General features: G+C 38.2%; 1 protein-coding gene across 1 annotated transcript in view; it reads left to right on the top strand.

Annotated features, from left to right (window-relative positions):
• CASP3 (caspase 3) overlaps positions 1 to 11056 on the top strand; it is an 11609-nt gene extending 553 nt beyond the window's left edge. Inside the window, exons 2-9 of the mRNA XM_005415533.3 lie at positions 2855 to 2932; positions 3063 to 3196; positions 4264 to 4356; positions 5200 to 5324; positions 5830 to 5958; positions 7805 to 7980; positions 8466 to 8583; positions 9658 to 11056. Of these exons, the coding sequence (XP_005415590.1) occupies positions 4283 to 4356; positions 5200 to 5324; positions 5830 to 5958; positions 7805 to 7980; positions 8466 to 8583; positions 9658 to 9884 (849 nt within the window). The 5' untranslated portion in view covers positions 2855 to 2932; positions 3063 to 3196; positions 4264 to 4282 and the 3' untranslated portion in view covers positions 9885 to 11056. The remainder of the gene's footprint in view (positions 1 to 2854; positions 2933 to 3062; positions 3197 to 4263; positions 4357 to 5199; positions 5325 to 5829; positions 5959 to 7804; positions 7981 to 8465; positions 8584 to 9657) is intronic.
• The last annotated feature ends 1494 nt before the right edge of the window (positions 11057 to 12550 follow it).

Consider the following 12550-nt stretch of genomic DNA (forward strand, 5'->3'; position numbering starts at 1 on the left):
CAGCCTGCTTCCATCTGTGGTAGCAGTATTTAGTAGGGGGATAGTGTCACACAGAAAATGTAATGGTATATTTCAAGTGTTCTTTGTTTTTTCGTATAGTCTGCATCTATATTTTCCTTCTGTTATTAGTCAGATAATTATTGTTTAGCGTTGTACATTGTAGAGAGGAAGTTTTTTAATTTGCATGTCTGCATTAGTATCATGATATGTCGTGTATATGTTCATGTACAAAAAATACCTTCTTTGAATGCTTGACATTTTCTCTTGCAGTCATGTGATGTGGAAAACTGCCCTTTTCCTATCTTTAGGGAGATGTTTTACATTGCTGATGTCTGTTTTGAACATGTGTTTTAATACTGCTGTACTCATTGCTTTGTAGCGGCAGATAGATACTAAATATGTGCTGTCTCCTGTGGTTTGCATATTTCAGGATCCAGCTGGTAACTAAAGACAGTTTAGTTATTTGCTTTCTCCCGTCTCAGAAGCTTTGGTATTATTTTTATCACTATACCACTTATTTCTGTTGTTGATTGTAATTTCAATGAAATATTGCTTTAAAAAGAAACCTGATGGTTCTTATGGCAGTGGTGACACATGATGATGTGAATTTATTTTCACTAGGTCCCGGTAGAATAAGTAAATCCAGTCTGGAATGGAGTAAAAAGTTGTTTTATTTATTGTTTTTTTATTTGTTGTTTTCTCTTATCAAAAGAAAAGCATTAGAACAACTGCATTTATGCAGGGAAAAAATATTGCTGTACAGAGAGACATTGGTCATTTTTTGGTAGCTTGCAGAGCATAGCTTTGGACCTTTTTGAGCCACTTAATTTCTTACTACTTAGTATATATAAAGATCATTGTAGCATCACTTTTATATTTGCTGTCTCTGTCTCATTTTTTTTAATTGTATTTTTTTCAGATACAATATTATAAAATAAGCTTCCTAAAATCCACAGAATATATTTTGCTGGATTATAAAAATGCTGTTGTTCTTTTCAAGAACTTCTTTTTTATATTTCCTTTCAGTCAAAACCTCGTTTTATCAAAGCTTTCAGAGAAAATAATATCAAAGAGCAGAATAAAAATCTGTAATAAATTTTTAAAGCACTGCCGTGGTTTCTTCCCCCCCACCAGGATGAGATCATCCTCCACAGGGAAATGCATGGCATCACTGCATTACCTAAAGCAAGATGAGGCAATTCTTAGTGGCCTGTCAGAATCAGCACCATCCTCCAGAGAGCATTGCTGTTACCCTGACCGATGCTTTAGAGCACAAAATACCCTGCTGGCTCCAACACACATTTGAGTGTCTAGCAACAAAAGAGAAATCTCTTTGTGGGTGTCTTTTGTTCTTTAAAGAGTGCAGGTGACCTGGTGCCTGAGGGTGCTCAGGAATTGATGGATATTAAGAGTTACAGATTGTGTTCTGAAGATAAACCATGTGCATTTCAAGTACTCAACGTGTTACAGCCAGTTTTTCTAGACAGTCCCTATAGCTTCTGTAAAGTCTCTCAGACAAGCTCCAGTTGTGATGAAGTAGAGTGCAGGAAGCTCTAACACTTCACTGAACAATTGAAACTGTAGGCTGTGAACTAGGCTCCTGGAGATCTTAGTAAGAAATATTTTTATGATACGGTATTGCAAGTCGTGTTTTACATTTTTCAGATAGAAACTAATATAGTTTGTTGTAATTGTAGGTTTTGCTAGCTACTTCCAATTTCTTTCTTTGGTGCTGGATCAAGGACAGCAGTTTGAGAGCTTTAAAATTTAAGGTCGCTAAAGTGTCAAAGACATAAGTCTTATTTTAAAGTCACTTAAATGTTGAATATCTCTCTTAGTGTTTGCATCCTGCCTTAGCATTTATGTTGTAAGAAGCATTCAGTGCTCTCAGGGGTCTGCTAAGTTAAGTTTGCTAAGTTAAGGCTGCTGCTGTTCAGCAGTTTGGTTGATGTGAGTGCAGGAGAACCCAATAAGCCACTCAGCCTCCCTCGAGATTCCAAGGGCTCATCTGTTGGCCAGAGTGTGTTAGCCTGCCCTGTACTTTGGCCGAGTCTTTCTTCAAGTAGCTCTTGGTAGGTGGCTCATCTGATAAACAGGAGCTAGCCACAGCTTATGGAGGCACATGTTTACTAGTTTGCACTCTCTCCTTCATGGACTTGCAGCACTGGCACTGCAGAACTTCACAGTGCCAGGCAGCTGGGCTCAACACCTGGGGTTTAGCAGAAGTTGATTTCTGTGCTGACATGGCTACACTGCTGTCTGTGTGCCTGCTAGCTGGTTTTGATAATAGAGTTGGCGCATGATGCTGTGCTTTTTTATATGGTGTGACTGTTTATTACTGTTGTTAGCCAAAGAACAGATGAAGGAAGTTAATAATTTCCCTGTCTCTTATTAATCCGTCACACTGGAGGGTTTGGGTTGTGCTCGTGCACCTAGTTCTTCTCCAGGAGAAGGAAGAGTATGAGTGGCATCAGAATGGTGGGTCAGTCTGCTTGGGTGTTTTCCTACAAATTCTGCTCAGGCTGAGAGCTCAGGAAAGCTGAGGGCCAAACCCAAGGACATTGTAGTAGGGGTGGTTGAAAAAGTCATAGAAGCTCCTGAAGCTGGGCTGTGCTGGAGCAGAACTTTAAAGCATCCTTGTCAATGAAAGGTGTTCTTTCCAGTTGCTGTTGATCAGCAGCTCTGCTCTTCAATTAGAACTGGGTGCACACAGCAGTTGTCACTGTAGACTAGACTTTGCTGGCAGTGCTAATGTTCCCTGCTCTCTAGGGCATAGAGTTGGATCTCTGTCATGCCACAGGTCATAAGTATTTGAATTTCCCTTTGGAGATTATTGCCTTTTTTCTTCCCACAGGGTGCTTTTAATGAATTAGACTTTGAAGTTCGGATGGATGAATCCAGATCAAGAGGCTAGGCAGTCTACTTCAGCATTGTAGGTTTAGTTCTGACCCTGTGATACTGTCTTTAAAATAAATTTCTAAAATACAATGATAAAATGTGTTTTAGACATTTTATTTCTAAAATACTAAGCTTATTTTGTATTTTGGTAATTTGATTTACAGGAAATTTCCTGTTTGCTGCATTGCATAATACAGTTGCCAAGTCTGGAATAATTTGGTGAAGAAGATTTAATTACACAAGTGCTCTGAAATAATATTCAGAGTAACACTGAAGATCTTTTGAAGCCACTAAAAATGTGAGTAAATGTCTTCCCAGAAACAGGTTAAGCATGCAGGTTGTGCATAACCAAATTAATGCTTCTGATACATCAGTAATTGTTTCCACAAAAATGGGTGTTTGTGTTGTGCTAACAAAAGTACAGATACAAAGCTGAGACTTAATATAATAATATCATTATGTAAGATGGCAAATATAGTTTGCCCCAAAGAACTTAAGCCTTAAATAAGAATCTCTGTCATATCTGACCGGCAAATCTTGCTACTTGGTCTGGTTACTCATACCTTCTTATGTACCATAAATATACCTGCTGAAGTAAGTTTTTGTAAAATTCTTGCTTTGTAATGCCTTGTTTGACCTTCTTGAGGTCTCAGCACTACTAAACATTTATTACTTTGTCCTATCTGGTTGTTTAAATCTATGATGCATAATTGTTTTCTGACTCTTGAGTTTAAGGTAACTTTTGGTAGTATGTTCCATGAGTATGCACAAAGTAACTGTGGAGTAGGTTGAATGCTTTTAAATTGATTTCTGATTTGGTACCCCTTATAATTTATTGGCCTGTATTCTCATAAAAGTAAATATCCCACGGCATAGGGGTCATTTCATCAAATGATTTAAGTTATATTGTTGTGGTTTTATTTTACTACTATTGCAATTGCCTTCACATACACCAGTTAGAATGGGATGCAGTGATGTTTCATTTGAAATGCAATGCAGAGAAATTACTCATGTCTCAAGCTACTATGACCTAATTTCGAATCTATGTTAGTATTTGCACATATCTAATAACTTGCATTGCTTGATTTTTGGTTCTTAATTTCTAATGCATCTGGGAACATTACAATGTTTTAAAGATTGTTTTTGATTTGTTTCTCTCTTGCCTTGCTTTTTGTAAGTTTTTTCAAAGATTTGGTCGTAGGGATCTGCAGACTTTTTCCCAGAGCTCTTTTAGAAGGCAGTAATGTTCTTTCAAATATAAAATGTGTAGACATTACTCAGAAAGCTTTTTTTTGTCTACTAATATCCTAGGCTAAAGTTATTGTGTGAACTGTCATAATACTTCTATTTTCTTGCATTTTCAAGCTGATAATTGAAAGCAATAATGACAGAAATGGGAGATGGACCACATCTGGGGGAAGATCAGGCAGATGCAAAATCTATTCCAGCTTTTAAAGGGTAAGTGAGGTACTTTTGGTTTAAGTCTTCAATTGAAGTCTGGTCAGCAGCTTATGTCTAAGGGATTATATGTGCACAATCAATCCTGGATATCACTGGGCTAAGATTTTTAAGTTTAGCATACTATCAATTACTTACCAAGAAGCTGTTGTGGCAAGGGGTGTCTCAGCCTCGAGGAGTAACTGAGAGAGGCATCTCTACTCGATAGAGATCCTGGCGTGCAGCCTGCTGTATGTGGAGGAGGACAAGTGACTTACAGTCAAACTTGCATATGAGCCATGTTTTGGGATAGTGCATGCTCAGCTAGCCCTTACATGTTGAGGAAGACTTATGGCTCTTAGCCATTGTGTTAACTGTCTCCCAAAGTCCAGCTTCATTGAGGTGTAGCCATCACGCTGACAGCTATTGCTTAAGCAGAAAAGGAGCACACATCTGCCACATTTCTTTAGGTTTTGAATGTTGTCTTGTGGAAATTCAATGATAATAACTTCTGTTTAGAATTCAGAACAGATTTGCTTTCTCAGAACTAACCTTTCCGCCAGGTACATAGATTTCAAAAGATGATAGTAAAAAAGCCCAACTGATTTCTTGTTGATACAGTAATTGGCATCCTTAAACTAAGTTTTCATAGTTTTCATATTCTCCTGTGCAGAGGCATTACAATTTTAAACACAGTTCTTCCTTGATTCTTTTAATTTCAAGCTTGTTGCAAGTTCCACGGAAGGTTGCTACAAATGCAACCTCACCAGTTCCATTGGGCTTGCTAAAATAACCTATTGTTGTCATTATTTTGAAAAGAGAGATCAAAAATTAACACATACATTTTATCTGGTTTCTATACAGAAAGAGCCTACCTGCTAGCAAGTCTATGGACTCTGGAATTCTGCCAGACTACAGTTACAGAATGGATTATCCAGAGATGGGGGAATGTGTAATAATAAACAATAAGAACTTCCAGCCACATACCAGTACCACTCACAAGTTTTTTTTACTTTTTTCCTTAATTTAGATAAATTTGTGCCGTGTGTTACTCTTCAAAATTAAATATGCAGACCAGTTTGGATTGCACTCTAAAATTAAGTCATGGGTGTGATTCATTTCAGTCCATTCTTCCAAATATGCATAGAGGTGTAGCAAATATGCATTAGGGTGTAGCAGTAATGAGGAGGAAAACTGATCTGCAGTACAAGTCTCTCTTACCTTTTAGTCATGATTTCTGTTTTGCAAATGAAATTCTTATGTCCTTAAATAGGGAAGTAGATATAAAAATAAAATGCAGATAAATCTACAATAGGTACAGGGGGTGGGAGATGGTATGCCCATGTAACAGTGCAATGTTGTCTCTGCTAGAGTGGATCTGGAATAATGGAATATTTCAGACTGATACAGCTATAAACAAGAAAAGTAATTTGGCTCAATCAGACCATGCTATCTATATATTATGAAAAAATAACACTTTTCTCTTGTGTATAGGGATGTCGTCCCGTTCAGGTACAGATGCAGATGCTGCAAGTGTCAGAGAAGTTTTTATGAATTTGGGATATAAAATAAAGATCAACAATGATCTTTCATGTGGGAACATTTTTAAACTATTGAAAAAGGGTAAGTTATTATATGTTGTGTGTGTACATTAAGTCAAGCACTGTTTCCAAATACATCTCTTGCCCTCACATCTCTTCTTTCTGGGTTCTTTTAATGCTATTTCACACCTTCTGGTGATTTATTGCTAAGGATGACATGTACATCATAGTTTCTATGTTTATTCATCTTAGCTGTCTCTCCATCTTTTGTGCCATGACTGTTGTCTCCGTATCCTTTCTCATCTTCTAAAGAAGGATGCAAAAAAGGCGGAAACTTAAATGCAGACTGATTTATATTCTGACCTTGGGATCACTGAAGCTCTGTGAGTTGGAAAGAAAGCTGCTAGATTGGGTAGCGGGTTTCTGTGCTTAATGCTTAGTGGTGTGGCCCAAAGAGGGGTTCTGATTGAGGGACCAGAACTGCAAGTGTGTAGACTGAATTTTCTTTTGGATAAACAGCTCACATTTTGTTTACCGTGTGAAACAAAACACCCTTCTTTCAGGTGAGAGCTTTGTACTGCTGTGTCAGTCCTGCTTTTTTTGGACTTTGCTGTGTGTAGACCTAGACATTAAATGGTGCTGGAGGTATCAGTGCCCTGGAACACAGGCCATTCCAGTTAACTGGTGCAAGGTTCTCTGCCATGACTGGGCCTCATGCCCACTAGTGCTCTCCCACACTGTTCCAGGTCATACTTAAACACTGAAAGTGTTCCAGTGATTATTCCCAACAACAGTTAGCCTATAGCAATCCTGGTCTTGGTTTTTGTGTTTGGTTTTGTTTGGAGTTTCCTTGTTTGTTTGTTTTTAATGAAAGTGTTTGCTAACATAGGTGTAGGTCTTTAGTGCCAGTTAATATTTATGCCAGAAAATGTTCCCAGACATGGTTAATTCATTAGTATTGTTGTAGCTGGTCTGTTGAAAGTAGCTGAAAATGTGACTCTTCTGAATGCAGTGCTTGGCCATAAATTGTAGAAATGCCCAAGTATACATCACTTGAGTAAAGTTGAAACAATTATTTTCTTCCAGAACAGAAATGTAGTGGTTTTTTAAGCACAAAACAGTAAGACTTCAGATTTAGAGGCTGTTTTTATTTTTCATCTACAAACTCTTGCATCTTTTTGAGTTACCACTCATAATTTCTTTTGGATCCTTTCTTTTAACCTTGTTTGTATCTTCTCATAAATTTGAAAAGATCATTGGTCCTCAAGTACATTTCCCATAATGTCAGGCAAGAGAATATAGATTCTATGCTATTTGTATACCACAAGATGAAAAAAAAGTATAAAACTACAAACACTTTATATCAAGCTTAAATAACTGTCAGTACAAAATTAAGAGGATTCAGAAATCTTTCTAGACCTCAGGACAGGTAAAAAGTGAAAGTGTACTGCTAGAACCTGCAGGAGCAGCAACAGCTGTGATCATGCTACATTTAGTTCCCATGTAATCCAAGTAGTTGAAGCATCCCCAGTTGGAAAGAGAGGAAGGACTTCTCCTTTCTTTCCCAAAACCCAGGGTATTCCATCAGTCCAATCCCAGACCACAAGGCTGACCATTATTGCATGAATGAGGTGTATCATTCCAAATTGGAGACACTGTGGGAATACCCTTTTTGTCTCCTGACTATTCCTGGCCTAGTTCTGTGGCCACGTCTTGCAGTGGGGAGGGTTGGCCCTTAATTTGGGGTTTCCTGTGTCCAGCCTCCTGACGTAAAGTAGGCAGGCTTCTTGTGTTCAGAAGTGAAAACTCTTTGGAGGTTTCTAAACATGCTAATTAGTTCTTAAAGACTTCTGTGACCTAGGAAGGATCAAATGCTCCAAATTTTTACAGAGTACAGGAAGTTAAGATAATTCTTTTTTTCTTTCAAGTTTCTGAAGAAGATCACAGCAAGCGAAGCAGTTTCGTTTGTGTCTTGCTAAGCCATGGCGATGAAGGATTGATCTATGGTACAGATGGGCCTCTTGAACTGAAAGCATTAACAAGCCTTTTCAGAGGTGACAGGTGCAGAAGCTTAGCAGGAAAACCCAAGCTCTTTTTCATTCAGGTGATGTACAGCTGAACAATGATGATCAAATCAGCCAGATAGTTAAAAAAAATACCATTTCCCACTAATTATTAGTGCAAAAAGTTAATCCTTTCTAAAATAGATTCGAGTGTAATTACTTTCAGAGTAAGATTCTCTTCAGATCTAAAGTGGCACAATTTTCCCTGTTAGGTAGGCTGTATTTATAACAGCTGGCATTGCATTAATTCTGTGTATTAAATAAAATATTAGGTAATATTTTAATGAGTTTCTGAGCGCACTTTTTAACGAATATCTATCTTACTTAAACTGTGTAATTGAGTTAAATAAATGTTACTAGTTCTGAGTCTGTCCAATGGAAATGTGGCACATAAATTCTTGTTGTTTTTGCAGTTTTTTAATCATGATATAATTTTTAAAACACAACATAACAATGTTTTTATCATGATCACTGCCTTTACTTTTCTATTTTAACATTATTTTCCATTCTTCTTTCTACCAAATAGGCTTGTAGAGGGACAGAATTAGATGCTGGTATTGAGACAGACAGTGGATCAGAAGAAACAATGTGTCAGAAAATACCTGTAGAGGCAGACTTCTTGTATGCCTACTCTACAGCTCCAGGTGAGGGACTGTATCCATGTCAGCCTGTACTCATGCTATAAATTACAGCTTGGAGTGGCACCCAGCCAGTGGGTGAATTCACTTGTGTGCAATGTCCTTTGGTCAGGGTCAGCTGTCCTACTTGTGTCCCCTCACAGGCTCTTGCCCAGTCCCGGCCCCTTGGTGGGGGAATGCTGGGGAGGCAGCGCTGCTCCCAAATGTGCTGATAACACCCCAAGGCACTGGGTTGTTATCCGCACATTTCTAGCTGCCAGTGCAGAGCACAGCACTGAGGGCTGCTGTAGGAAAATGAACTCTTCCTGCTCAGCCAGACCAAATACAGTCCTTCATGGAAATAAATATTTACTTCCCTCAATCACTTTTTTTAATTTGACTTGATTTCTTGTTGAAGTAATTGCTATTCTCAGTTCCTACAAAACCCTTACCAAGCCCTGAATATATCCTTCTCACTAGCAAACCCTCAAATGTTCATCTGCTGGAAATTCAGTTAATTGGAGTTGTGCAAATAATTTACAGCAAGAGGAAAAGATATTATTCTCAGAGAACAAAACAGTCAGATATGCAGAAGTGAATGATAAGTACCAGCATATTATTTTTCTATTGACTGTATTTGTATTGCATCCTTAAGCAAAATTGGTAGTGGCAGAGCCCTTCATATGTCCTATTTCCGCTTAGCAGAAGTAGGTTCAGTCTTTAATTCTGCACATATTTGTGAAATTAGTGACACTGAAACCCATTTTCCATCTGTACTGTCACCTCTTTGTATTTGTGTACCCCATGAAAAGTAGTAAGTGGTTAATGACTAAGATTGCTGCAGCAGAAGATAACTTTCCTGACTTTTGATTTTCTTCCTACTTAAGGTTTTCTTAGATTATAAAAGATGACAGGATTAGAAAAAAAATTTCAGTTGGAATTTTTGGAGATTATAAAATCTAAATGTTGTTGACTGGTGGTTTTGAGTTATTGTAAAATATTGGTTGCCATTGGAAACAATGCATTGTTCTCCTAATTGCTGACCTGTCCTGTATGAAAGGCTGCTCTGTTTCATCACTTTGACATTGCTCTCTTCCACAGGCTATTACTCCTGGAGGAATTCAGTTCAAGGCTCGTGGTTTATTCAGTCACTGTGTGAAATGCTGCAGAAACATGCAGGGAAACTTGAACTCATGCAGATTTTAACTCGTGTCAATCGCAAAGTGGCAGAGTATGAGTCCTGCTCAACTCAACAGGATTTTAATGCAAAGAAACAGATTCCATGTATTGTCTCTATGCTCACCAAAGAATTTTATTTTCCTTCCTAAAATAATTTTTCAGTTCATGCTATTTATCTGCATTTTATATGCAATATTATTACGAAATACCACTTTTAAATCTGAATAACTGTTCACTACTGTATGTGGCACAATGAAGTGTCTCAAAGTTAGATACATGTCTGTTGTTAGAGATAAAACATAGTATGGCTGTGTAGAAATGCAAAGCTGAGTAGCTGAAGCAGATTTGAAAGTAGTGCTCTGAGTATTGCAGAAAATTAGGAAAGGGAGACTGAAGAAGGATCAGATCGTTTATAGGAGCGATCTGGTGCTACATTTCACTTTGCCGAAGGGGCACAGAAAATAAACAGCTCTTGTAAATAGTTTGGTTTCAAATCTTACAAAGAAGATTCAGAATGTCGTTGCTGGTAATATGATAGTAGTGTCATCACACATTTCTTCTTAACTCAAGTTCTCAAAGTTTAGGTTAGTTTATAACCTAAACTATTTTTACACTTCTGGGCATAAACTGTGGAAAACAGCCATTTCATATTTTTGCATACAATTATGAGGCATATCTAGAGTACAGTCAGTTTTTCCTGATAATTTGTGATAATTTACTAACTTTGTGTATGGAATATTAGATAAAACAATTATATCAGCATGGTAGCTGTTTCAAAATAAATTTTGTATTCTGACCTTGAAGCTGAGAGCCCAAGGGACCAGTCTTTCAAAATGTCTTTTTCTGCAGCTTCCTAAGGGTGGAGCTGTTGGGGCATATTTGGGGCTATAAGAACCAGTGCAAAAGGAAGTCTGCATTCTGAGCAGTCTGCTTTCCTCTTTTTAGCCTTAAATAAGAATGGGTTGGCTCTGTGTATGTCACATGTAATCTGTGAGACCTAGATTTGTGGTACTGGAGAAATTTCACTTCATAATGGTAATTCCATGTGTTAACAAATAGTAAATTTATATCTCTTGACTCTGAATTTTGTGAGACAGACTTTTACAAAATTGCAAAACAATTTTGCTGATATTTCAACTTGTAGCAGTCTTTTTAAGATCAGTGGAAGACAGAATATGAAATTATTATAGGTGCTTGCGAAACAAGACTTGAAACCCTTTTAAAATTCTGTAGCAAAAACAATGCTGGAAAATTGATGTCCACTTCCAGAGGCATTTTGTACTTGTTTTTTTTTTAATTAAATACTGTTTCCTGGATTGTATCATGCTTTTCTATGTGTGTTATTTGTTTAGGATCTGATCGCTTTTGCAGATTAATTTTAACTCTAATTCTATCCTTTCCTCAAATTACTGTTGTCCTTTTTCTCCCCCATCAGCCTTACCACCTGAAATTGAAAAGAATCCACTTTAAAGCATTGTATGCCATTGTATAGCCAGGTAGTAGGATAGTGACTGAGACATGGGAAATGCAGGATCAAAAGGGATGCAGAGGAGGCAATTTTAAACATTGTAGATTAGTTCCTTGATGACTGCCTGCTGGATAGGAGCAATTCTGTCTCTCTCTTACAGAAATGTTCTGTGAGAGAGGGTAGGTCTATTTTAATTCCTTGAAATTTCACTTCTGGGCAGATTCTTGCCCATGCTCCTGTTGCAAAATTAAATAGGCCTCTTCTCATAGGTTATGAATTACAACAAGCATTTGCAAGGTTTTATGTTGTAAATAACTGACAGGACTTCTCTTAATCTGCTTGAGAGTAATGGGGCAGAGGGATGTTCCTTGAGTTATTAGTTATTTTGCTATGAAAAACTCCTGTCACAGTGTTTCCTCTTCCCTTAGATTTAATAAGTTCTGGTCTGAATTTGTCTTGGTCCTGTAAAGGAAAATTACTGTACAGCTTTTCCAATGGTCCTTAAAACAGAGCAAAGCAAAACCTAGGCTAGGCTGCAATGAGTAGCCAGTTGGAGGAATGAGGCCTGCAGCCATGAGATACACTGAGGCATATGTGGTAAAGGGATTTCCTGAGGTGTGCCATGAGATGGGTGCTGGAGGGATTACAGTGAGCATGCTGGCCTGGTGATGGGGGGCGGGGGTTCTCATTGATCTCACCTTAGCTCTGCAGTTGGCCACAAGGAAGAGGGAGTGATGCTACATGTTCTACCCTGGGCATGACCCACAGACTCTAGTTTCTCTCTCTGTAACTCTCTCCATATCTTTTATGTATAAAAGTGGCTGGACCACCCCAGTGTTCATGATGACAGTAACAGGATACTTGACTACAGTCTCACTTTCCCTTCTCCAGAAAGTATTTGAAATCTTCCATGGCAGAGGATGGGAATGTGACCACCATGCAGACAAGGTGATGGGCTTGCTCCTGTCTTCTCCCTAAAGCAGGGGCATCTCCAGTGAGATTTCCACCTGTACCAGAGCATGCCTGGAAACACTTGTGCATAGTGCTGTGCTCTCAGATTATGTAGGTCTAGTGAATTTATCACTGGCAATCCAACAAGAATCTGTTAGATTGCCTGTTTCTCCAGTGAGCTGCACTATTTGTTAATGTGTGGTCATGAATGAGACCAGGCTTAGAATGTAGCCCACACTGTGCATCTGAGATCTTTCTGAACACAGCCAGACTTACAGTGCTGAATTGGTTATAATCAGAAATTAAACCTAACCCCATCCAGCCTCTCTGAGGACTAGTTGGAAAGCAGGGGAGTTTATTTTCTGATTAATTTCTATACTCAAAGCACCAATCATT

This window comes from Geospiza fortis, unplaced genomic scaffold, assembly GCF_000277835.1.
Source record: "Geospiza fortis unplaced genomic scaffold, GeoFor_1.0 scaffold40, whole genome shotgun sequence".
In the NCBI taxonomy this organism is placed as follows: Eukaryota; Metazoa; Chordata; class Aves; order Passeriformes; family Thraupidae; genus Geospiza; species Geospiza fortis.